The sequence below is a fragment of the Salvia hispanica genome, chromosome 4 (genome assembly GCF_023119035.1).
Source record: "Salvia hispanica cultivar TCC Black 2014 chromosome 4, UniMelb_Shisp_WGS_1.0, whole genome shotgun sequence".
In the NCBI taxonomy this organism is placed as follows: domain Eukaryota; kingdom Viridiplantae; phylum Streptophyta; class Magnoliopsida; order Lamiales; family Lamiaceae; genus Salvia; species Salvia hispanica.
In genome coordinates this window covers 51542281-51567663 of record NC_062968.1, presented here as the reverse complement: position 1 = coordinate 51567663, position 25383 = coordinate 51542281, and the positions used below count along the sequence as shown (strand labels likewise).

General features: G+C 37.4%; 5 protein-coding genes across 5 annotated transcripts; all 5 read left to right on the top strand.

The window, feature by feature from the left end:
* Positions 1-1206: 1206 nt before the first annotated feature.
* Positions 1207-4179, top strand: LOC125221362 (cation/H(+) antiporter 3-like). Its single transcript, XM_048123481.1, has 4 exons — positions 1207-1446; positions 1709-2710; positions 2805-3332; positions 3491-4179. Exons 1-4 carry the CDS (start codon positions 1207-1209, stop codon positions 4058-4060), a joined length of 2340 nt encoding a protein of 779 aa, XP_047979438.1. The 3' UTR covers positions 4061-4179.
* A 1510-nt stretch (positions 4180-5689) lies between these two features.
* LOC125223799 (probable carboxylesterase 17) lies at positions 5690-6950 on the top strand. The gene has a single exon (XM_048127095.1). The coding sequence runs from the start codon at positions 5805-5807 to the stop codon at positions 6759-6761; it is 957 nt and encodes a 318-aa protein (XP_047983052.1). The 5' UTR covers positions 5690-5804; the 3' UTR covers positions 6762-6950.
* A 6073-nt stretch (positions 6951-13023) lies between these two features.
* On the top strand, positions 13024-14686 carry LOC125223598 (cyclic pyranopterin monophosphate synthase, mitochondrial). Its single transcript, XM_048126808.1, has 3 exons — positions 13024-13148; positions 13311-13437; positions 13943-14686. Exons 2-3 carry the CDS (start codon positions 13321-13323, stop codon positions 14534-14536), a joined length of 711 nt encoding a protein of 236 aa, XP_047982765.1. The 5' UTR covers positions 13024-13148; positions 13311-13320; the 3' UTR covers positions 14537-14686.
* An 838-nt stretch (positions 14687-15524) lies between these two features.
* LOC125217535 (protein LIKE COV 2-like) lies at positions 15525-19811 on the top strand. Its single transcript, XM_048119055.1, has 7 exons — positions 15525-15792; positions 17903-17955; positions 18051-18160; positions 18332-18499; positions 18862-18959; positions 19127-19253; positions 19449-19811. Exons 1-7 carry the CDS (start codon positions 15634-15636, stop codon positions 19550-19552), a joined length of 819 nt encoding a protein of 272 aa, XP_047975012.1. The 5' UTR covers positions 15525-15633; the 3' UTR covers positions 19553-19811.
* Positions 19812-20325: 514 nt separating this feature from the next.
* On the top strand, positions 20326-22478 carry LOC125185216 (WAT1-related protein At1g43650-like). The gene is made up of 7 exons (XM_048081715.1): positions 20326-20861; positions 20943-21005; positions 21075-21191; positions 21279-21513; positions 21591-21749; positions 21827-21978; positions 22061-22478. The coding sequence occupies exons 1-7, from the start codon at positions 20668-20670 to the stop codon at positions 22188-22190; spliced, it is 1050 nt and encodes a 349-aa protein (XP_047937672.1). The 5' UTR covers positions 20326-20667; the 3' UTR covers positions 22191-22478.
* The last annotated feature ends 2905 nt before the right edge of the window (positions 22479-25383 follow it).

Sequence of the window (25383 nt, the reverse complement as noted above, 5' to 3'; positions counted from 1 at the left end):
ATGAATATTAAAAAAATGTTGGTAAAAATAGTAAAAAAGGTTAATGATATATGTAGATTACACTTGTATATATATTACTTGAAGGTGATGTTCGGTTGCCATGAATAATTATCGTAAGACTATTCATCTACGATTAAGTTGTGGGGATCAATCTTATAAATCAAACATGATACATATTTAATCATGAGGTTTAGTCTTGTCAACCGAATACCCGCTTATTTGTTAATGAAATGCAAGTGAAATGAGTTTAGCAGACTATGAGTACTATTATATATCATTTATAGAAAAAGTGAATCATAACACCTCTTTGCAAATGAACTGAAATGGAAAAATGAGATTTATATTCACGGACGGAGTATTTGATTAGAATTACGTATACAAGGTGTCATTTGTTGCTAATTTCTTAAGTTGTTAACTCTGCTAACTCATTAATGGAGTGTATTAAAAATATCAACATAAACTTAGTTGATATTTTAATACACTGTGTTACATTGATATTTAAAATGTCAACACAAATTTGTGTTGAAATTTTAATGTGATTGTATTGATATTTTTAATACACTGCATTGATGAATTAGCAAGTTAGTAATTTAAGAAAAGTTAGTATTATAACGCACCCCTACTTAAACATCTAACTAGGTGCATTATGGAATACCCATTTCCCAAAAATAAATACGGGTCTTACATACATATGACTTCATCCTTCATCTTATCAATTTCACAATTCCAATTGGCAATTTCCATTTAGTCAATACACAGAGCTTAAGAAATGTGACCTAAAAGATTTAGTTAAATATGAGATTTATTTTTATATGGAGTATTCATAAAATATGAATGAGTTAATAAAATGTAAAACTTATATAATTGTGGAGTAGTATTTATTAATCTATCAAAATTAGAATATGTAGAACTTTAATTGCCAGATGTTGATAGTAGTATTTCTTAGCAGTTGCATTGATTCACACAAAAATATTAGTAGTACTATGTTTATTTGAGGAATGTAATGAACAGAAGTCAAATGGCTGTGAACATTTGTCGTAGGTCCATCCATTAAGAACAAAAACAATCAAAATATGATTTGCATGAAAGAAAAAAAGAAGAAGATAATTGTAGAGCTTGAATTTATTTTATGTCCTCCTCCAACAAACATTAAGAAAAGAGGTAGGAGGTGAAAACTGAATACATATACATATATGCATATGATCGATGGATGGTACAACCGGGCATGGCGGAGAAGAGCGGCCCGGCAACGTCACCAGTGACTTCTGCTATGTCGATTCGGCTGTGCACTCCGCCGGCGTTTGGGGCTCCGCCGGAAGCAGACCCTTCCTTGGCTTTGCTCTGCCTCGCCTACAGCTTCAGCTCGCCATCATTTTCTTCATCACCCAGTCTCTTCATCTATTGCTCCGTCGCTTCCATTTGCCCCGCCTCGTCTCCGAGATCCTCGTCTCTCTCTAATCCCTAATACTCATTTCAATCATTGTTTTGAATATCATGGAAAGACATTGTTTTGTACACGGAACACACAATTGAAATAAACTACTAAAACTTCACAGCTTGTGATTTAAAGCCAATTAATGGTATGAATTTCTTGAAAAAGCCCACCATTTTTTTGTTTGTTTCCACATATTTTCTTGTTCCACAAACCTTAATGCATGAGATATATGACTAAATTGCAACATAATAATGTATTGATATATGTGATCAGGCTGGAATCATACTTGGGCCAACCATTCTAGGACGATATGCATATGTAGACGAAGCAATATTCCCACAAGAAGGAGATGTCTACTTAGACTTACTCTCCAAAATCGGCTACATCTTCTTCATCTTCCTCAGCGGCGTCAAGATGGATCCCCTAACCGTGCTCCGAACCGGCATCAAGGCGTGGACCATTGGAGTCCTCGCCGTCACCCTCCCCCTCGGCGGATCCCTAATCATGACCGTCCTCCAACAAACTGAAATCCACAAGTACCGAATCCCGGCTTACAAAGCCATCATCTCCATCCAAAACCTCTTCCCCTTCCCCGTCATCGCTTCCATGCTCGTCGACCTCAAGATCATGAACACCGAGCTAGGCCGCCTCGCCCTAGCCTCGGCCCTGATCAGTGACATGGTCAGCAACCTCTCCTCTACTCTCATCACCTATGGCCGGGTCGGGATCATGAGCTTTGCGGATGTCATCATGATCCACTCCACCTTCATGACAGTGTGCTTGATCCTCTTCATCTTGTGCGTTGGCCGCCCGCTGAGTCTCTGGATCATCCAGAACACGCCTGAGGGGAAGCCGGTCAGTCGCTTTCATGTGGTGATCATGGCTTTCTTGGTGTTTGTGGTGGTGTTGCTCACTGATAACGTCGGGTTGAATTATCAGTACGGCCCGTTTTTGCTAGGGTTGGCTGTGCCCGATGGGCCGCCCCTAGGGGCGACCCTGGTGGACAGGCTTGAAACCCTAGTGTCGGGATTGTTGGCGCCGCTGTTGGTTACTTTTTGTGGGATGAATGTGAATTTGGTTGAGCTTTTTGATCTGGAGTTTGTTGGGATGGTCTGGGTGGTAGTGGGGTTGTGTTTGGCGATGAAGCTGGTGTCTGTGTTCGTGCCGGCAGTGGTTTGTAAAGTGCCGATGAAAGATGCGGTGGCGCTTTCCTTCATCATGAGTACTCAAGGAGTTGTGCAGATGGCTTTTTACTACTACAATTATGTTAATCAGGTGCTCTTTTATCTCTCATTTACCAATGTTCACTAAATATTTTGTTATGGGCTTGAAGAATTGCTAAAAATTATTTGGTTGTGGTGAAGTATAGACGTATGATCGAGAGACATTCTCGATGCTAACCACATCAGTACTAATACAAGTGGCGGCATCAAGTATAATCGTGAAATCATTATACGACTACTCAAGAATGTACACAGGCTACCAGAAAAGAGACATCCAACACACCTCCATCAACTCGGAGCTCCGCATGCTCGTCTGCACCCACCGAGTCGACGATGCCGTGGCCGTCCAGAAAGTTCTGGAAGCTTCCTACCCCAGCAAGGAAAGCCCCATGGCGGTGTACGCCCTCCATCTTTTGGAGCTCGCCGGCCGGGCCCACCCCCAGCTGATCGACCACCAGCTCGGCCAGAAATCCACCGGCGAAGGCCGCGCCCAGAAAATGATCGACATCCTCGCCTCCTTCGAGCAGCAGTACGCCGGCGCCGTCGCCATCCAGCAGTTCACCGCCATGTCCTTGACAAAGTTCATGCACCACGACATCTGCACGTTGGCGTTCAACAAGCTCGCTTCAATGATCATCCTCCCGTTCCACCGGAAGTGGAACCAGCAAGGGAAGGTAGTGTTCAGTTTCCAAGATACAATATAGGATTGAGTTGTGAAGTTGAATCTCATGAACCAAACACACTACAAATTTAATATCGGATACAATCTTGCAAACTGAACACCCCCTTTGGGCAATATTGTTATATTTATTTTTGTTTGATTTGGCAATAGGTGATACAAGACTCAGGCACCTTGAGGTCAATCAACTGCGAGGTCTTGGAGCTGGCCCCGTGCTCGGTGGCGGTCCTCATCGACCGCCACAAGGTGCGGAGGAGGGCCGCGGCGGGGGGGTACAGTGTGGCGGTGGCGTTCTTCGGTGGGGCGGACGACAGGGAGGCGCTGGCGTACGCGAGGCGTATGGCGCGGTCGCCGGACGTGAGCCTGACGGTGGTGAGGATGGTGCCGTGGGACATATACGCGGGGGACAGCCAGTGGGATGCGGTGCTGGATGCGGAGATATTGAAGGATACGAGGATGCAGACGCAGGACGATATAGTGTACAGGGAGGAGAGGGTGAAGGACGGGGCGGAGACGGCGCTGCTCATACATGCCATGGAGGAGGTGTTTGATTTGATCTTGGTGGGGCGGAGGCATAAGGAGGATACGCCGCAGTTGATGGGGCTGAGTGAGTGGAATGACTTGCCGGAGCTCGGTCCCGTCGGGGATATGCTCGCCGCCGCGGATCTCACCCTTCCTCTCTCCATTTTGGTGGTGCAACACCAGAATATTAAGTCTATTTAGTTACAAGTTGTTGTAAATTAATGTAGTAATTAACATAACTTAATGTGTTGTTACATTAAATCATGTATGCTAGCTCACAGCTATATTATAGAAATGAATGTTATTCGGGATCGGCTCAACCTACTTGATTTCGGCCAACCTATCTGATTATCAACTTTATTTGATTCTAAGCTATTCGGATGGAAAATTTATGGATTGTAAAGTCTTGATCTAACACTAAAATTTCAGGATACACAGATAAAACAAAATGCATAAAGTAAAATCACTTACCAGTATTCATTTGCAAAGATCTACACAGGAGATGAAACCATGCATAATTAACACTAGTCAGCTGGTAAATTCTTAGATGAATTGTATAATTAAAATGATGAGGATTTTTTTTTCTGATTTAATCCATCTAAAAATCCGGGAAGTGTTTCTCAAGTTTATAAATCATAAACACATGCATGCCATCTGAAAAGAGATTTGAATTTTGTTTTTTAAGCAAAAGATATTTTAAATATAAATGGAATATGACACATGCGCCAACTGCCTACATGTGACTGAATAATAGAAAAGAGAATAAAAAATTATATTCGTAATGATTTAATAAAATTAGGTGTAAGTCAATGTTTAGAAACTGGACCAGGGTTCTGGAACTATCGGTTCACGGTTTAGCTGGTCAAGCAGATCGGATTATTGATTGAGCTGGATTACAGTAGCAAGAATAATTAAATACTAGTACTAGTATATATTACTTCCTCCATCCCCGATTAAGAGTCACACTTTTCCATTTCGGTCTGTCCTCAATTAAGAGTCACACTTCATTTTTACCATAAATAGTAAGTAGGTCCTATATTTCACTAAGTCAATTAACTCACATTTTATTATAAAACCAATATAAAAAAATGGGTCTCACATTCCACTAACTTTTTCAACCAACTTTTCTTTACCTTTCTTAAAACTCGTGTCCGGTCAAAATGTGACTCATAATCGTGGACGGAGGGAGTATTATATAAAAAATAGTAGTACTAGATTTAAATATAGTGAGAGATGGAAAATGCATTACTCTCTCCGTCCCCGATTAAGTGACACTTTGATCGAGCACGAGTTTTAAGAAATGTAAAGAAAAGTTGGTTGAAAAGGTTAGTAGAATGTGTGACCCATTTTTTTATATTAGTTTAATAATAAAATGTGAGTGAATTGAATTAGTGGAATGTGGGACCTACTTACTATTTATAGTAAAAATGAAGTGTGACTCTTAATTGGGGCCGGACCGAAATGGAAAAGTGTGACTCTTAATCGGGGACGGAAGGAGTATAAAATAAGTATGAATTTATAAACACGCTCAAATTAAAGTAATAAATAATTTTTAACAAAATATCTTTAAAAATTAATGAATTATCAATTTCCCTAATATTAGAAGAAGAACGTAATACGGATTTTAAAACATTTGTGTCAGTAAAATCAATACTTGATTATCGAGATTCACAATATTAAACTACAACTACAACGTGGCTTTTGGTGGCCAGATTAAGTACTAGTACTTCTTTCCATCGTTGACTAAATTATCTGTTACTCCACGATAAATGCATGCAATTCAACAAGAAGTTTTCCACAAATTTCTCCTTTTCTTAGTTGTATGTTTTTTAGTAGTATAAGAAAATTAATACTTCCACTATAAATTGCTCAATAATTAGTTCTAACATTGTCACTCAACAATCATAAAACCTTAGTCACATTTCACAAAAACAAAACCAAAAAAATGGTCCAAGAAAAGAAAATCATCACCAAAGTTACCGGGTGGCTAACACTCTTCGACGACGGCTCCGTCGACCGCACGTGGTCCGGGCCGCCCGAGGTCAAGTTCCTCAACGACGCCGTGCCGCCGCACGATCACTTCATAGACGGCGTGGCCACCGCCGACGTCACCTCCCCCGACGGCCTCAAGCTCCGCGTATACCTACCCGAGAAGCACGAAACCGACCCGGAGGAGCTCCCCGTGCTCCTCCACTTCCACGGCGGCGGCTTCTGCATCACCTCCGCCAACTGGCACGTCTACTACGCCGCCTACACCCGCCTCGCCCGCACCGCCCGCGCCATCGTCGTGTCGCCCTACCTCCGCCTCGCCCCCGAGCACCGCCTCCCCGCCGCCGTCGACGACGCCCTCGCCGCCCTCCGGTGGGTCTCCGGCGCCGGTGGATATCCGGGGCGGGGCGTGTTCCTCGTCGGCGACAGCTCCGGCGGGAATCTCGTCCATGAGGTGGCGGTGCGGGCGGGGGAGGAGGGGATTCCGGTGGCCGGGGCGATCCCGGTGCACCCGGGGTTCTGCCGGGCGGGGCGGAGCAGGTCGGAGGTGGAGAATCCGGAGACGCCGTTTTTGACGGTGGAGATGATTGATGGGCTGCTGGCGATGGGGCTGCCGGAGGGGGCGACGAAGGACCACCCGATCACGTGCCCGATGGGGGCGCCGCTGGAGGGGGTGGAGCTGCCGCCGTACTTGTATTGCTTGGCGGAGCAGGATCTGATGTGGGATACGCAGATGGAGTTTTACGAGGCGATGAAGAGGGCGGGGATGGAGGTGGAGCTGTTCGTCAGCAGAGGCGTCGCCCATTGCTTCCACCTTAACAAGATTGCTATTGGCATGGATCCGATCACTGCTGCTCGGGCGCACGAATTGTTTCATCGGATCAAACAATTTATTCAACAACATTCGGTTTGAGTCCGGCTCGTCGCGTTTGGTTTTTTAGCGGAATTTGAACACAACTTTCGCAAATGTATCCTAATATCTGATTCAGATATAAATAATGATAATTGAGTCATCTTTGTTGCTCCTTCAGTCCTTCTTGCTCTTGATGTACATTGTATGTTGCTATGTTTTGTGGGGAATTACCACTTTTCGGTTATCAAATTTGCATCTCTTTTTTTTTTTTTGAGTTTCCACAAGTGTAGAGTAAACAGGTGACTTGGCCGATCGACGAAAATACTGCGCCTTCCGTCCCACAATAATTGTCACTCTTTTCCATTTTGGTCCGTCTCACAATAATTATCACACTTCATTTTTATCATAAATGGTAAGTAGGTCTCACATTCCACTAACTCACTTCACCCATATTTTATTATAAAACTAATATAAAAAAGTGGATCTCACATTTCACTAACTTTTCCAATCAACTTGTCTTTACATTCCTTAAAACTCGTGTCATCGCCAAGAGTGACAATTATTGCAATTATTGTACGACGGGAAGGAGTATTTTCTTTTGTTTAATGAGAAAACTAGTGTTGACACCTGTGCTATGCACAGGACAAAAAATTTTCAAATATTGAAGATAAATTAATTTAAAATAAAGAATATAGAGTATATAAGTATAAAAGTATATTTAGAGATAAGAACTAATTAAAAAAAATATTTATAATATTATAAATAATTAAAAATATTATAAACAACAACATAAAGATATTTGTACTTCTCTCAACCAACTCTCAATGAAACATTTCATATTTTAGCAGATGATTGTATACTCTCTTCGTTCCATAGTAATGGGGGTGTTTCTTTTTGGCACGCAATCTAAGAAAAATTGTGTTAAGTGGATTAATTAAATAAAGGATAAAGAAAAAAATGAAAAAGGTAGAGGGATGAAGGGAGATTAAAGTAAGACAGAGTAAAGTAAGTGAGAAGAATATGTTGACTTTAATAAAAAAGGAAATGACTTCATTACAATGGAACGTATCAAAACAACAAAATGACTCCACTACTATGGAATCAAGAGAGTACTATTTTAATATTTGATACATACAAATAAAGAAAAATGTAATACAACTATTTACAAAAGAAAAAAAAAAGCAAACTATTTGAACAAATAAATAGTTCACCAGTTTTGATTAACAAAACATAAGTATTCATAAATGCAAACAAAAAATAAGAAAAATACTAAATTCAATATTAAACATAAATAAAAATTTGATTTATTTTTTAAAATAAATTCAATATAATAAATAGTAAAAAAATATTTTATAAAGTAATATATCAATTTAATTAATCAATTTATACTCCCTCCGTCCCACAATTAATTACTCCCTCCGTCCCGTTTAAGATGACACGTTTTCCTTTTTAGTTTGTCTCAAATAAGATGACACATTTCATTTTTTGGTAACTTTCTCTCTCCAATTTATACACACAACCACTTTTTTCTCACTCCTATTAAAATATCCATCTTTCTTTATCTCTCTACTTTAATATTTACCTCCACCTCTCTCTCTCTTCAATTAAACACTTTAACCAATAACTCCTAAAATCTCATGCCGGCTAAGCAATGTGTCATTTTAGCCGGGACGGAGGGAGTACCATTTATGATAAAAAAAATGAAGTGTGACAATTATTATGGGACGAACCGAAATGTAAAAGAGTGACAATTATTGTGGGATGGAGTGAGTATTAATGAAACTGTAGAAAAATTTTCAAAACACCAAAAAAATATTTTTAAAAAAAAATGTACTTTATCTTGTCCTACTCTAAATTAATAATTTTCTCCTTCCTAATAAATAAAACATTTCAAATTCTAAACATATATTTAATATACCAAAGAGTAATAAAAAATATTCAAGAAATTAATATACAAATTTAAATATGTGATAATTAATATACAAATTAATATTAACATTTTTATTCTATTTTAGAAAGAGAAAGGCTGGGAATTAAATATAAACGACAAAGGGTTAGTATTGCCAGTTAAAAACACGATAAATAAAGGTATTTTTTGAGGTGATAATATATTAATATTAGTGCGTTTATTCTTCATAATGCCGTACGCACGTCCATCTCAAAATAATTAACCGACAATATTAATAATACAAATATAAAACAATTAGGAAAATAGGTTCACATATTTTTACTATGGAAACTTGTCTTGGATGATAATATCCTTGAATAACTTGAAAGTATTTACGTTTATCACCTCAAAATAAAACGCATCCATATGCTTTAAGTATTCAAAATATATACAAAGTGCAATAAATTAAAATCTTACTTAGAACCTTGCTTTATTATAATGTAATAATAATAATAATAGAGTTCTAACATAAATTCTACTCCCTCTGTTCCATAGTAATAGGGGCGTTTTTCCATTTCCGTCCGTTCCATAGTAATAGAGTCATTTCTTTTTTGTAGTAAAAGTTAACACATTTTTCCACACCTACTTTACTCTCTCTTACTTTTTCTATCTTCATCTCTCTACCTTTTTCATTTTTCACTTTATTCTCTCTTTACTTAACTCACCTAACACAATTTTTCTTAATCTCCGTGCCGAAAAGTTTTGCCTCCATTACTATGGAACGGAGGGAATAGTATTTAATTAAAAAAATCATTATTTATCTATACTAAACTATTAGAATCCAAATTATATGCCACATTTAAAGGCCCAAAATTAGAGCCTAATTAGTATACAATAGTAACTAATATTCCATGAAACCCTAAATCATTTCTCTCACTCCCCCTCAACGGCATCCTACCCCTTCCGCCGCCGCCTACCTCCTTCATGCGCCGCCGCCTTCCCCTCTCTCTCGCTCTCTCTCTCCGCCCGCCCCGCCTGCCTCGAAGCACACTTCGTCAGCACGCCTTGCCTCGCCGTCCACCGCCGTGATTCGCCGCCCGCTTTGCTTCCTCCAAACCCGCCGCACTGCATAGCTCGCCCAGCCGCCGTTCCCCACCTTCCTCAGCCTCGCCGCCTTCGTCATCCGTCGCGGCTCGCTGCTGCCCAGCTGCCCTCACACGCCGCGCCACCGTCCTTCCTCATTGTTCCACCGCTAAGTCTCGCCGGCTCTCCTTCCGGCGCCGGCGAATTGAAGTGTGTTGTAGTTTTATTTTTTAGATTGATTTGGTTTAGTTCTTCATGGAACTTATAAGGTTATTTACAGAGATTTCAATCTTGTCTGGGAAGCTATTGTTTGTGGTTGTATTGGACAATTAATTGGTCCAATAGCGAATTTTATTTTAGAAGATGCAGAATAAAGAGACCAAATAAAAAATTACATAGTCAGCCATCACTTTCCCGCCAAAAAGGGCAAAACTGACATTAATTTTTTTTTCCAAAAACTCTCCCTTTATATATTGATAGATATTAATTTTCTCGCAAGATTTGCAATTATTCTTAATTAATTTTATGCCAATGAAGTCCATTGTATACATTGGTCATTTCGATTAGTGCCCACTGCCCACCAAAGAATGACGGTCTATGGGATGACTGAGCCTAAGGCGCAGCCCTTAGTTGCGATGGCTGGCCCAGATAGCGGCCCATTTGTAACAGTGACCACTTAGAGCGTCCACTATAGGAGAGCCGTGGCTCGTGGCTCTCCCGTGGCCCGGCCGCGGCTCCCTATAGTGCGAAACATGGGCTTTAGTGGCGGGGGGTTGCCCACGAGAGCGCCACTCGCGTGGCCCGGCCGCGGCTCCCCTATTACAGCGGCCACGAGCCGTGGCTCCTGTATTTTCGATTTTTTTTTTCTTAATTCTATAAATATACCCATTTTTTCCCCATTCCTACACAAATTCTATTTTTTCCCATTTTCTTAATTAAAATATACACAAAATGAAAAATTAAATTATTTGGTGGCTTGGGCATGTCCACCATAGTGTAAAAAATGGGCGTCGGTGGCTAAAAACTTAGCTCGACTTATTTTAACACAAGTAGTACCCGCAAGTGTACGAGGATAGTGTAGCAATTAGCAAGCAAGAGTATCGTATCCCACAGAGACAAATCTGTATCAACTTAACTACCACGAACAAATGTTGACTACTATCTAGAGAATCATGAAAGGTTTGGTTGTTTTCTAACACTACGAAAAGCATATAATGAACAAAAAGATAAATAAAAGCAAATAAACACGGAGTGAAAAGATAATATGGAGAAAATTGTAGAACTCAAGGATCCGATGCACAATTCCAAGCTCTTATCCAATCAAATTGCCTTACCTTTTGGTGTCTCTAGAATTACTAAGTCGACCACAATTATAGATTAAACCCCCTCCCGAGGTGAGAAACTTGTAGATTAGATGTTAGGATTGAAGTCCCCTTCTAATCCTAAAACCTCTAACTCCCAAAAGCTCGATTAGGTCAAAGACCTCACTCAAAACCTCAACTCTCCCGAGTTTTATTGCATTAAGGTGTGAATTATTCTTATTTTCAGATTAATTATTTCATCTCCCGATTAATCTAATTAATCCTACACAATCAAGTGGTGATCAAGCAATTGAAAGGAATAAACTCAAGAATAATCAAATAACTACAAGAGTAAGGCAAGAACAAAATTAATTGGATAAAAACTATGAAATTAGTGCATCTTCACCAAGAATTCTACAAAAAGGTGTTTAGCTACTCATGTTCTTCACAAAAACCATGTTTGAAACAAAAGATTCTATGAAATACATGGAGAAAAGATTAAGATACTCCTGTGAGAATGAATCTATGGAATGGCAACTTCAATCTTCCGATTGGAAGTCTTCAATCTTCAATTCTCTCTCTCAAAGTGTTCTTTGGGGGTGTGTGTGAGTGTTGGAGGCGGTGGGTGTTGAATGATATGAACCCTAGGCGTTTTTCCTTTAATCTCCCATAAAAAATCGCGTTTTTGGCAAGAGAATACGCCAAAATAGCGTACCCGGCCGGGTGGTCATTTTGACCACTTTCTGACCCTTTTCGCGCAGAATCGCTGTACCCGGCCGGGTGAATTTATAGTGTAATAATTCACCCGGTCGCGTGAAAGTTTCTGGATAGCGCGGTGTTCTTGTAACGGCCATAACTTCTTCTACCGAACTCCGATTGAGGTGTGCGAGATACCCACGCGAAGCTCTTTCGAAGATAAAGAGATTGATATGCATTAGGGGCTGATTGGACTTCAAAATCTCCAGTAAATATTGTCACAAACCAAGGCTGCTGCACATCCACATATTTTGTGTCTTTTCTACACATTCTTAACAAAATGGTTAACATACCAACATAATAGAGAATTAGATATAAACATGTCCAATAATAGACAAAATATGATCAAATTCATACATAACCACCCTCTAAAACCATGTAAAATTCAAGTATGTCACCCAACCACGATTTTGTGGCTTGGCCCGGCCAACTATAGTGGATACTCTTTTATTATTGCTGATTTACATAATATTTTCCATACTTATTTTACTATGCTTATTGAAGTTTATTTTTTAGTTTAATTTTATTTGATTTATCTTTAAACCCGGTGTTTTACACAAAACTAAATATTGGAACTTTTCACAGGGAAATTATAATTTATGGTAAGGGACTTTTCGATTTCTCTTGTTTTTTTATAAAAAAAAGTGATAATTTTTGTATTTAAAATTTCGATCGGAGTCATTTAAAGCAAAATATTTCCTTTCCGACTTGTAATATTATGTAGTGTTAGTGTGCTAAAATTGGAGTATGAAAGAGAATAAAGTCGAGAAAATGGTGTTTCTATTTACATATATGTGTGTCACTTTGCGTTATAAATCCACAACAATTTTAAATGTAACACTTGAATAAGACGAAAGTAGTAGTAATAATTTCATATTCGGGGAAATTCTATATAATGTGGCATATGGAAAATACTAAACGTTTACTATTTAAATGACATCATTCAATACACATAGTCGGCTTCATCTTTAATTTTTACACATGTACACGTCAAGACAATAAATTCAGACACGTAGCATGCTATAATTTTTACCATGAGATAATTAAAAAAATATATCAAAGTCATAATATGATTGATCATTTTGTTAAAGTTGTGAGATTGATTAGAAATTGAATAATTTTGGTGATTTTTTTTATAATTTGGCATAAAAAACATTAGACTAAGAATAATAATTTGGTAAGGACATTTAGATATCAATTTCAAACTTCAAACACAAAAGCCAATAGGTTAATCTGAAAATTAACTTAAATCTTTATTTAACATATTTCATAATAATGATGTTACTATATCACAGTTTAATACTCTCCTTTTAGTATACAAAAGGTTGATAACTAACTTCATTCAGAAAGTTGAAGGTAGCGGCGACGAGTTGAGCATATGAATGCGATCAGCTGTAATCATAAGTCGTTTCAGAGGATGTAAGTATTGTAATTTACAGTTTTAAATGATGCAAGTATTATTGTTATTACTTCCGCTATAGGCTTGAAATGAGCCCATGTTCCCAAACTGTTTGTGGAAATGCCCCACTGAAATTACCTACTGATACTCTTAACCAATTCTTTCACAATTCGAATTTTCAGCTGTCACTAAATGCAAACTCAGCGATTGATGTTTCTTCGTCGATTTGCAACAACATCGAAGCCTTTTCCAAGGCCTAGGTTCTTCAGCAGCCATGATATTACCAAAACTATTGCCGAGCTCAATCAGGTACTTCTGCCATTTACTTAGTTCATTTTCTTGCAATGATCTCTTTGGTGATTATAACTTGGTGTCTGATATCTTTACATGAATTTTCATCGAATTGGTTATCTTTAATCTTGTTTATAGTAGTAGTAGAAAAAGAGCAAGAAATAATTGATATCACCTGAGAAATGGCCATGAATGAGAGGCGGTTTTTGACACATTTTAACTATCAAATGTGAAATTTTTGAATCGATATTCGCTGATCTGTAGGTTTCAGTTGCATGTTCACTACCTTCATTAACAAGGCCTTCTTTGACATAAACCAAATCACTAAAGGAAAAGAATGTATTACTGCTAAAGGAATAGCCATCTCTATGGTTAATTTTGATTGTTGTTTCTTGCATTAGAGCTATAACAGTAATCTTAAGGTAGCAATGTGCTATTATACTGGCCTCTTCCCAGCTCGTTATTGGAATGTAAACATAGTCTATAAGCTTTATGTATGTTTATTCGTTTATTTTGATCCTAGGAAATGGAGTTTGTGTTTGGTGCCCCTCCCCCGTCATCCATTTCTGGCTCGTCAGACAGTCCAACACTAGATCAAGAACCACATCTTGAAACCAATGGCGTCAATCCAGAAAGAGTGCCTCCTTCTGGATTGACTCACGTTGATGGCAAAGGCGAAGCCCGAATGGTTGATATCTCCTCCAAGGAGATAACCAAGAGAGTGGCACTTGCTAGTTGCAAAGTTGTGTTAGGCCAGAAGGTGTTTGATTTGGTCTCAGCCAACCAAATGGAGAAAGGGGATGTTCTCGGTGTGGCCAAGATTGCTGGGGTCTGCGCTGCAAAGCAGACGAGCAATCTCATCCCGTTGTGCCACAACATCAACCTGTCTCGTGTTCATGTGGATCTGGACTTGAACCCTCGCGATTTTAGCATTGAGGTACGGGGGGAAGCTGTCTCGACTGGGAAAACCGGGGTCGAGATGGAAGCCCTGACTGCAGTCACAGTTGCTGGCCTTACAGTGTATGATATGTGCAAGGCTGCTTCCAAGGATATTGTCATTACAGATGTGAGGCTTGAACAGAAAAGTGGAGGGAAGAGTGGGGATTGGTCCAGGTAAGTTCTTGATTTCTGGTTTTTTGTGCTTGGAAGGTTTGTACCATGTGCATTGCGGCGATTGTGAATTTAAGTTATTTTGTTGTTATATCTGAGATTTGAATTGAGGACTCTATTCTTCAGTTTGTTCTATGTGCTTCGAAGGTTTGTATTAGTGTTTATTATTTTCCTTTTTTGTGGTTATATATTACAAATCATATTCACGAATAAACAAAAATTCATATTCTTTATAAAACTGAAAATTCGGAGTACATACATTTGGTTGGGAAAATATTTAGTGGGAAATTACTATGAGTGTAATAGGGTGATTCTAGGGAGTACAGGTGTACATATAGATGAAAATACCAAAAAAAATAATTACAACTACAATGTAAAATGGGTGGCCACATTTCGGACACCGATTCATCGTCCTTTACGCGTGCTCGTGCACATTCGTGCTCGTGCTTAACCATATAAGCACTAAGATGAGATGTAGTTACAACTTACACGCAAAAATGTAGACTACGCAAAAATGTAGACTCAAGCTAAAGTTAAGTTTTTAATAATGGCGTCTTTAAATTATACTACTACCATCATTTTAAATGATAATCATATTTTTTTCATTTTGACCATTCAACCGAAATTACTACTCCTAGTTTTTATTTATTTATGGTAATTTATTTTTTCTGAGGTGAGCTTTGTTTTAACTATTTATTTTATTTATCTCTTATTTTATCAATTTTGATTGTACTAAAATTATTTTGACGAAAGAAGAATATATACTCCTAGTAGTTAGTTAGTACAGTGGTTTTTCCGTTTATGAACAAATATCGGATTTTTATTTAGCACAAAGAAAAGTTTATGAAAAATATTAAATCCGTTTACCGTATATGTCATAAACATTTAAAATTTAGAATTAAACTGAGCATTATTGTCGAGCTGTTTGACAGCTTGTGAATAGATTAGGCCATTAGGGGATGATTATGTAATATCAATAAAGACAAAAAGTAAATTCCGAATTTGACAAAATCTAAGAAAATCACTCTGCTCCAGAACTCCCCCAAATTTCACTCTCCTGGATTGTACACTTAATTCTTTCAACTCTGACGATCTTGTCGGTCGATGAGAGTGGAATTAATGGCGGCGGAGAGCAGCAGTAATCGGGGGAAGAAGGAGTCAGCGGCGTCAGGATTGTTGAATTCGCCGACGCGTCTAAACGACGACGTTGAAGATCCCGCCAAATCCCCGCCCCACTCCCCCACCAATTCCTCCACGCGCAAGGTCTCAGATCACATTTACAGTACTCATGTCGTTTAATTGCTTGCGTTTTTTTAATTTTTAAACAAGTGGTATTTGGTCCATTTGAGAATATTTGGTGGAGTATAATTTGGGGATGCGCGTTGTAGTTACTTTAGCTGCTTGCGTGAATTGGAGTCGATATTAGTTGACTAGATCAGTTTTATTTGGAGGGGGGAAATACTAAATGTTTGAGAATTTAGTTAGTATGGACTTGGATACTTGTAACTAAATACTTTGATCCAGTATGATATAATTGTATATGCTAACTCTACTTATATCCATTGACTATCTCACTAATAATGACTAATTCCTGAGTGCCAAGATCTGTATTAGTATATACGATTGATCGTGGATGTGATTTTGCTGAAGAGTTACTCATTTGACCAGGATATAGATTATAGAAACAAAAGGTCTTGTAATGAAAAACGGTACAAGGGAGGGAGTCAAACTATACAAAACTGTATACTGTAATATCCTGCTCTAGCATTAAATGATTGGTGATTCATGTTGAACCACATAATATTGAGTGTTGGATCAGGTGTGGATGCTACATTGTTAAATGGATATAGGCTCTTAAAGGGTTCATATACTGGATCATAATATTGGGATGTTGTTGTATTGGAATTAACTTTTAAGTATTATGGAAAATAATCACTCATTCAAAAGGATACGTCCCTTTTGGAGATTCAAAGTGGAAGGATTGGCATGTAGGCTTCCCTTCTCCTTTCTTTTGAAATACACAGGAGTTTATTTTTGAACCTTTAGTAAACTTATCAGGATTGGTGACAGAAAAATTAGCTGATGGTATCTTCCAAAGAAGGAACACAAAAAGAATGGTAGTTCTTTAGTGATCTCTGTCTATTGAATCTAGTTCTGTACTTGTTGCACAACTATTGCCATATTACTTTGATGCAGTAGTTGGGTCCTAAAAGGAGCCCTAGGAGAAGATCACTAATTCAATAGCAGTTACATGAGTTATTTCTGAAATAAGAATATGCCATGTGTTTTTTCAAAGGCCAAGCATCTAAAAGTTACTAACTTGAATAACAGCAGTGAGTATAAGATTGTATATCCACCCAGACCTGCATGCAAAAGAGAAATAGAAGTGTGTGTGAGTTGGCCTAGTGGTAAGAGTGGTAATGCCTGAGGCCAAAGGTCTCGGGTTCGAATCCACCGTAACATGGCCTTTAAATTTCTGCTCATTTGCCAAAAAAAAAAAGAGAAATAGAAGAGATAGAAATTAGAAAAGGAACACCCCAAACTCCTGCATGTTACATTTTGAGGCACCTATGTTAATTAGGTGCTCTGTATCCATATTGAAGCAAGACGTAGGGCTAAATCTATAAAAATAAATAAGGTTTCATCCTATGATAATATTCTGTGTTCTCTGTATATAGTGAAACTAGATTGTATGGATAGATATTATGATAACAGAGTACATTCTTGGGTTGTTCTACCCTGTGAGTCTGAGTCATTAAAATAACTTGTTAGATCTGCTATAAGAATCATCTATTGACAATTTGGGAAATCAGTTGGTTCTCCCATGTACTTTTCTATCTTCTACTATTATTGACTAATATTCTTAATTATGTGTACTTGAATTATGACTTGTGTATTTACCTCAAAAGTACTTCATTATACTTCTGAATTATTTACCTTTAAATACTTAATTAGTTACCTCAATTTTATATTGCATTTTGGTTTGAATTATTTTATGGTTATTTTGGTTTTAATTATTTTGTGGTTATTTTGGTTTTACTATTGATAACATAAAAAATGGCCCGAGATTTAATTTTGGCTAAAATATTTTTTTGATAAAATCTTAGTTCTATGATAAATAAATAAATTATTCCAATATTTTCTTGAAAATAACAATCAACCAACTAAGTTCGAGCCTTCGAGGTGAAATACCAATATTAATGCCAAATGATGAGGCAGCATGCTTATGTCACCCCCAGAATTAAAATATGATTTAGAAAGTCTACGTGTTACTAACAAAGCCAATATATTTCCCACTGAGTCTTTTGCACCAAATAACTGGTATTTAATGTCGTTATAAAGTTAAATCATCCTGATGTATGTGCTTTATCAGGCTTGCTATGCTGTTCTTCAGAGTTGGGTTTCCAAGAAGTTCATGACAGGATGGTAATGACTTTGGCATCAATACATTGACGCTGTTTACCATCTTATTCACTTCTTTTTTTATTTTCTTCCCTTTCTAATGGAAAACTATATTGCAGTGTGGTTCTATTTCCAGTTGCTGTTACATTTTTTATCACTTGGTGGTTTATCCAGTTCGTTGATGGTTTCTTCAGCCCTATATACGAGAGGCTTGGCATTGACATATTTGGTAAGTTGTTTGGTCATAGTCTCTTTACAGTGTATATCATTGGTCCTCTTTGATTGTTAAGTCAACATGTTTATGTGGACCATAAATCTTTGATCCATTGGTCACAAACATGTGGATTGTTCATCAAGTTTGATTTATGTGTGTCTGATTTTTCCTTTATATCTGTTGCAGGCCTTGGATTCATCACATCAATAATCTTTATTTTCTTCGTTGGTATTTTTGCTTCATCATGGTTGGGTTCCACAGTTTTCTTGATAGGAGAATGGTTTATAAAGCGAATGCCCTTTGTAAGTCATATATATTCAGCATCGAAGCAAATTAGTTCTGCAATCTCACCAGGTAATTTCATTTTCAGTGTTCATGTATTGTTGTCAAAAAGCATAAAAAATGAAGTAACTGCTTGATTGAAGGCTTCTTAAGTGTTATCTGATAAAGCTATGATTTAATCTTAGACAATCTTAGGCTGTTAGAATTGGATATCATTTTTGCTTTTATCTCATAAATAAAAAGGTTCAAAAATAATGAGCTTTGATGTATGCTGTTTACTGTAATTGCATGTCAGAGCATTGCCAATTCATATTTATCGATGCCAACATCTACTGGTATCTTTCGTCCTGCATTACCAAATGTCATGGTATAGGCAGGTTTCCTCTTCACACAGGATTTTGTTGTTGATTTATAGTATTGTGTAACTATTACAGATCAGAATACAACTGCATTCAAGGAGGTTGCTATTATCCGCCATCCTCGTGTTGGAGAATATGCTTTTGGCTTTATAACATCGTCTGTAGTTCTTCAGGTTCGTGAAATATGTTCTCTTTTAAGTATTCCCTAAAATAAAGCTGTAGGTTCCAGACTTCAATATTCAAGTCATGACTTGTACTCCATTACATTACATCTTAACACATTACTATAAGATTTGCCTTTGACTTTTGTTTTCCATGGATTTGTTGTCTTTCACGGCAGAGAGATGATGGAGATGAAGAACTATGCTCTGTGTACGTGCCAACAAATCATTTATACATCGGGGACATATTTCTCGTTAGCTCAAAAGACATCATTCGGCCAAACTTGTCTATTCGAGAGGGCATAGGTAAGCAGGGTACCTTCAATGTTTCTAAGGAAAAAAATGGATTTTCATGATCTTATAACATCACATTTACAGCAATCGTTTGTCTGCTAAGCTAATTGATGATTTTTGTGATCTTGTAACGTCAAATTTGCAAGAAACTTTTGTCCGCACTTCATCCTCTAGCCTCTTGCTGAATTCATTTCCCCTTTGTTTCAGAGATAATTGTCTCGGTGGGGATGTCAATGCCTCAGATAATTTCTCCTGCTGAAGAGCTTGCTCATCAGCAGGAGCGGATCCCCCCTAGTAGAATGATGATTTAGCAACATGTTGCCGCGTTACATCCTGTTTCTCCGCCAATGCCAATGTGCTGTCCCGGGGCATAATTTAATTTTTCTTTTCCTCTGATAACAATAGAAAATTCCTGTGCTTATAGCTAGTCTTTCTTGGTGTAGATATGGAAATTGTTTCAGATATTGTATCTAGACCAGGTCAGATCACTCTGTCCGACAAATATGTATACCTATTCTGACGTATATTCTTTTGGTTGTGTACAAAGGAAAATGAAATGTTTGTTCCAAATTGTTTGCAACTTACTGTAATACTTGTCTATCATTCCCGTCGTATTCTGTACAAAGGCAATTTACAAATGAGTTCTTCCTATAAGCTTGACTTAATCAGCACTTATTAATGTTGAGATTCGTCATTTTTTATGTTGGAAATAATACTACTCCATATCTCAATAAAAGGCAAGAATCAAGAAATAATTATGGAAAATTAAATATATAGGATACTTGTATTCTAATTCTGGTAAGTGTTCTATCGATTTGATTTTCAAACATCATTGATCATTCCTTGGTTTTTGCCTTTCATTGAGATATTCTTTCCAATATTTTATATGCGCGATGACGCCATGTCGACTGTTTAGAGCCTGCTAGACAAGCAGAAGCTGCTTGCATAGTTGATTGACGAGCTGATTATAATTGTTGTCTTTATTTATATTTAGAAAGGGATATTTTGAGGCCAGCGGCGACCCATCTCCTGTAACAGCTTACTTTATTTGAATAGTGACAAACAAAAGCATTTCAGTCATACATATGATGGTACGATGGAATCTTTGTTGCCTATATAATGACAAAATCACTTGGTTTTCCAGTAGCTCATCTTCCCCCAACCTTAGTAAACTCTACGCAACTCGTAGCCCAACTGTTTGCTTTGTTTAGGAAATCGCATGTTTCTACTGACACAAGCGGCTTCTCTGCCACGAAACCTCGTACGAGGATTCTTTGATTGCAGTTGGTTGTTGTCGTTTTTTATGACAAAAAAGGAATTGTATAATACATGAATGATGAATAATTTGTTTGTTGGATAAGATTCTTTCTGTGCTGTCTTCCTTCAATTATAAATAACCGGTTGCTACAGCAGCATAAGCTAAGGTATGGCTGGCTTGCTGGCGTCTATGGAGGCGAAGAAGCCATACCTGGCGATGATATTGATACAGGTGATCTCTGCTGGAATGTCTTTGCTGTCTAAGGCAGCAATCACGAAAGGGATGGATCCTTACGTCTTTGTAGTGTATCGCCAAGCATTTGCTACACTTGCATTGGCCCCTTTCGCCTTCTTCCTCGAGAGGTTTCCTTGCAAGATAGATACTCACTTTATTGCATTTTTATAGTTTGTTTGATTTGATTAAAAACTTGTGTTTGCTTTCAGAGGCGACAAGTCTCCTCCACTGGCATTCGCCTTGTTCTGCAAGATAGTCTTGGTTTCGACAGGGTATGCTGATTCTCCCATCCTCTACTTGGTCTGAACTTTTTAGTGTTATGTCCTGATCGAACTTTGCAGGATCGCGGTGAGCTTGAATCTCTTCCACTTCGCCCTCAACTACGTCTCTGCAACGTTTGCTTCTGCATTAGTCAACACGTGCCCGGCCATGATGTTCATCTTAGCTCTCTGCTTCCGGTAAGATCAAAGCTAACCAGACCTGAGAATATGGTGTGCGGGATAAGATTCAGATTTCGTAATAATTTGAAGTGTTTTCTACATCAGAATAGAGAGGCTCTCAATAAAACAAGGGCATGGAATGGCTAAAGTGGCAGGTTCTGCATTAGGATTTGCAGGTGCTCTAGTGTGCACTTTTGTGCAAGGGCCAGCCATCTACCCTGAGAGCCGCAAGGACTTCTTACGCGCCTACAAGCAAAGCTACACGAGGGGCGACTGGATAAAGGGCTCCCTCATCATCCTAGGCTCCAACGCGGCATGGTGCATGTGGTTCATCATGCAGGTTGGTTGGTTGGTTGGTTAGTTAGTCCCCGGGTTGGTTGATTGGTTGGTTCGTGATCGTTCATGTTTGTGTTGTAGGGCCCGTTGATCAAGCTGTATCCTGCCAAACTGCGCCTCACGGCTCTGCAATGTCTCTCTAGCTGTGCATTATCAGCGGTATGGGCTGCAGCAAAGCAAAGACATAGAGAGTCTTGGAGTCTTGGATGGAACATCAACCTTGTTTCAGTGTTTTACTGTGTAAAGTCCACTAAATCTCACGCACTTTTGCAAAATTTATCACACCATCAGCTGCAAAATAATGATGATGAGTGTAGGGGGCGATTTCGACTGCAATCTGTTACTGGCTGATTGTTTGGGTGGTGGAGAAGAAAGGCCCGGTGTTCGGGGCTGCCTTCTCGCCGTTAGCACTGATCATCACCGCGGTTTTCTCAGCCGCATTGTTGCAGGAGACCCTTCACTGGGGAAGGTAATGTTAACATGATGTATCATGTATGTGTATAGTACTATTTTTTTTTATTAATCCAGTGTGTGTGTGTGTGTTTTGGCAGTGTTGGTGGAGCTGTTTTGTTAGTGATAGGGCTCTATGGCATTCTGTGGGGGAAGTCTAAAGAAACCGAAATAGCAGTAACCAATCAAAACGAGGGAGCAGAGGAAACAGACTTGGAAGACCACACATGATAAACAAACCCAATTCTACTATACCAATTTTTAGTAGTAGAGTACTCATATTGTTGCCTTTGTTCTAACCAACAATTGGCCTTTCACTCTTTCTTGAAATGTATATGGGAGTAGTATATCCATGTTTCCCTTTTGCAAAATAAAAAGAAAATAAAAGAGCAGTGAGTTTCCAAGAAAACTAATTTCATGTTGTAACTAATTGCTGGTTTGTCTCAATTTAGTTCCACATTGATATTTGACTGAAGATTATATGAAGTGCTTTTGATGACCATTTTGTCTCTCAGACCATGAAGGGTGTATGAATCTTTTTTATCCCTCATTCGGCCATCATTCTTATAATTAATACATGTCATATATCTTTATGCGTGCATTGGTTTTTCTTAATTTTTACAATTAAAATAGCAAGAGTTTTCTCTTTCTCTCTTATATTTTTGTTGGGTGTACAAGCTTTTATAAATGGATGCATGTGGAATAATAAAGATGTTTATGATAATAAAAAAAAAAAAAGTAAACCTATTGTCTCGTTGCTCGTATCTGCCATCTTCGATTCATAATGTGCTATGTTTTTTTATTTAAATATATTCTTAATAAATAAAAATGGATAATTATTAAAATATCTATAAGAAAAGTGTAACAGAGTGAGAAAAATCTTGCATGTGACATAGTAGTTACAAGGGCATGTCTCTTGCAAAATGTGTAAGAGAAAGAGAAAAGTGTTGTGTGTATTTTAATTGAAAAAAAAAAAGAAAATCATTGCAAGCATAAAGAAATCTAACATGTAAGCATTGAATACAAAAATATTGACTGAATCATAAAGTAAGGAGTAATAGGAAATAAAAGAGACTCCTGCACTATTAATGGACATCAAAGGCCCTTTATATGTGATTTTTTTCTTATTTAAATTCAAGAAATATGATTTCTCCTATTTCAATCTAAAATATGGAAACTCTATTTTTCATGAACTTCAAGATATATGGGAGTAAAAGAGTTGCCTTTTATTTAGTTTTTGAGTAGTGAGTCAGTCTTCTAGTGCACATGTTGCTATATTGATTTGATTAGGTATCACATGGAAATGGAATTGGGCGGTTCTGAATTTTAAATAAAAGCAAAGGTAGTAAGTCTTCTAGTACAAATACCATGTAGATTTCCATTTATAGAGTGGTCAAGCTCATGCCTCTCATTAGATTTCGATAACCAAGCTCCTATCATTTTTCCAAAAGGCTGCAGCATTCACTACTGAACAAGACACGTCAATCAGCTCTATGTAAGTACATTCATGCTCCTTGTGGAATGTCATCTCATTAGATTTCGACAACGAATTGCTTTCTTCAATAGCGGTTGTCTTCAATCGTATTAGGTCCATGTCGATTTGATACAAGATTCTGCTTCAATATATTAGGTGGATGATCTGATCCCCCATTGTGAGTGAATATGATGACGTTTAGTTTATATGGTCCATTTTATTTTTCGATTATCATGTGGGTGAGCACGTCCACTCGCATCATGCTGAGAAATGTATCTTTAATTAGCGGACAGAGGAAGTACTATTTTTTATAACTTGGTGAAGCTTCTCCGGGGATCTTATTGCGTCCGATAATACTCACAAACCCCCGACTTATATGCATGAATAAATTTATGTGTATATGGAACCAGCGATGAAATACACCCACTCTCATCGTGGATCGTCAGAGAAATAATCCTTCACGAGGCGTACGACGACATGTATGTCCTCAATTGAACTTGATTGTTTGATCGACATTCGTCAATAGTAAATACAATAGTGCGCTCTCGCTTTGCTAGTGACATATTGAGAAGGTTGTTGCACTAGCTCGTCGGACAATTACTATGTTTGTCAGATAAATATTGGAGCTACATAGTTTAATTATATGAATAAAATGGACTAGAAATAAAAAGATTGAAATAATGTGGGAAGTTGGACAAAAATGAAGAAAAATTGGAAGTGTGATAGTGAAAATTATATGAAATGAATGATATTTATGGACGTTAAAAAGAATAAATAAGTGGGGAAAAAGGATAGTTCGACAATTATTTTATTAAAAATACTTAATTTATTTATAACAACTATGTTTATGGGCTAAATTTCAATATTTATAAATATATGTATTATTATAGAAAATGAAAGGTTAGAAAGCTTTAATAACATTATAATTAGATTAGCCGGCTGTTTAGCCATATTATTTAATTAAGAGTTTAAATTGTCGTTACTTTTTTTATAAATGATAACTATGGGGTGCGATTATATCATAACTCATATTTATGTGATAACCTAATAACCTATCATTTTATGGGTCAAAAGTATCATTTTTACTAAAAATGATATTTATACACAATAAAATGATATTTTTTCAGCATGCATAAAATGATACTTTTATTCCATAAAATGATATTCTGTACCATAAAAAATGATATTTTTCGTCCATAAAATAAGGGTTATTAGGTTATCACCATAAATATAGGTTATGATATGATCACATCCCATGATTACTATGTGCAAATAAGTAAATATAATTAGAGTAAAGGTCAAATGTGGTCCCTAACATATGACCGTTTTATCAATTTGGTCCTTAACATTATCTTTTTGATTATTTGGTCCCTCACAAATAAACTCGGACCCGAATCGGTCCTCACTTAACAGAACCGTCAAAAAATAGACGGTGATTGCAATTTGACTATATTAAATTACTAATGATAATTAATTATACCTAATTATAATTCTTAATTCTTATTAAATTACAAATTGTTCATTTCATTTTGTAACTGATACTATCTTTTTTCCAATTTTGCTAATAGGAAAAGAATTATAATTAGGTATAATTAATTACCATTAGTAATTTAATATAGTCAAATTGCGGTCATCGTCTATTTTTTGACGGTTCTGTTAAGTGAGGACCGATTCGGGTCCGAGTTTATTTGTGAGGGACCAAATAATCAAAAAGATAATGTTAAGGACCAAATTGATAAAACGGTCACATGTTAGGGACCACATTTGACCTTTACTCATAAATTATCATCTCTTTAAATCTTACATGAAATATTTGTTCATATACCAGGCTACTTATATTCCCAATATTGAAGTTTTGTTCAAATATATAAATAAAGTACATTTAAGTTTAGATAAGGTAAAGAAATAGTTATCATTTATAAATTATAAAGTAATTTATCTAATCTAAAC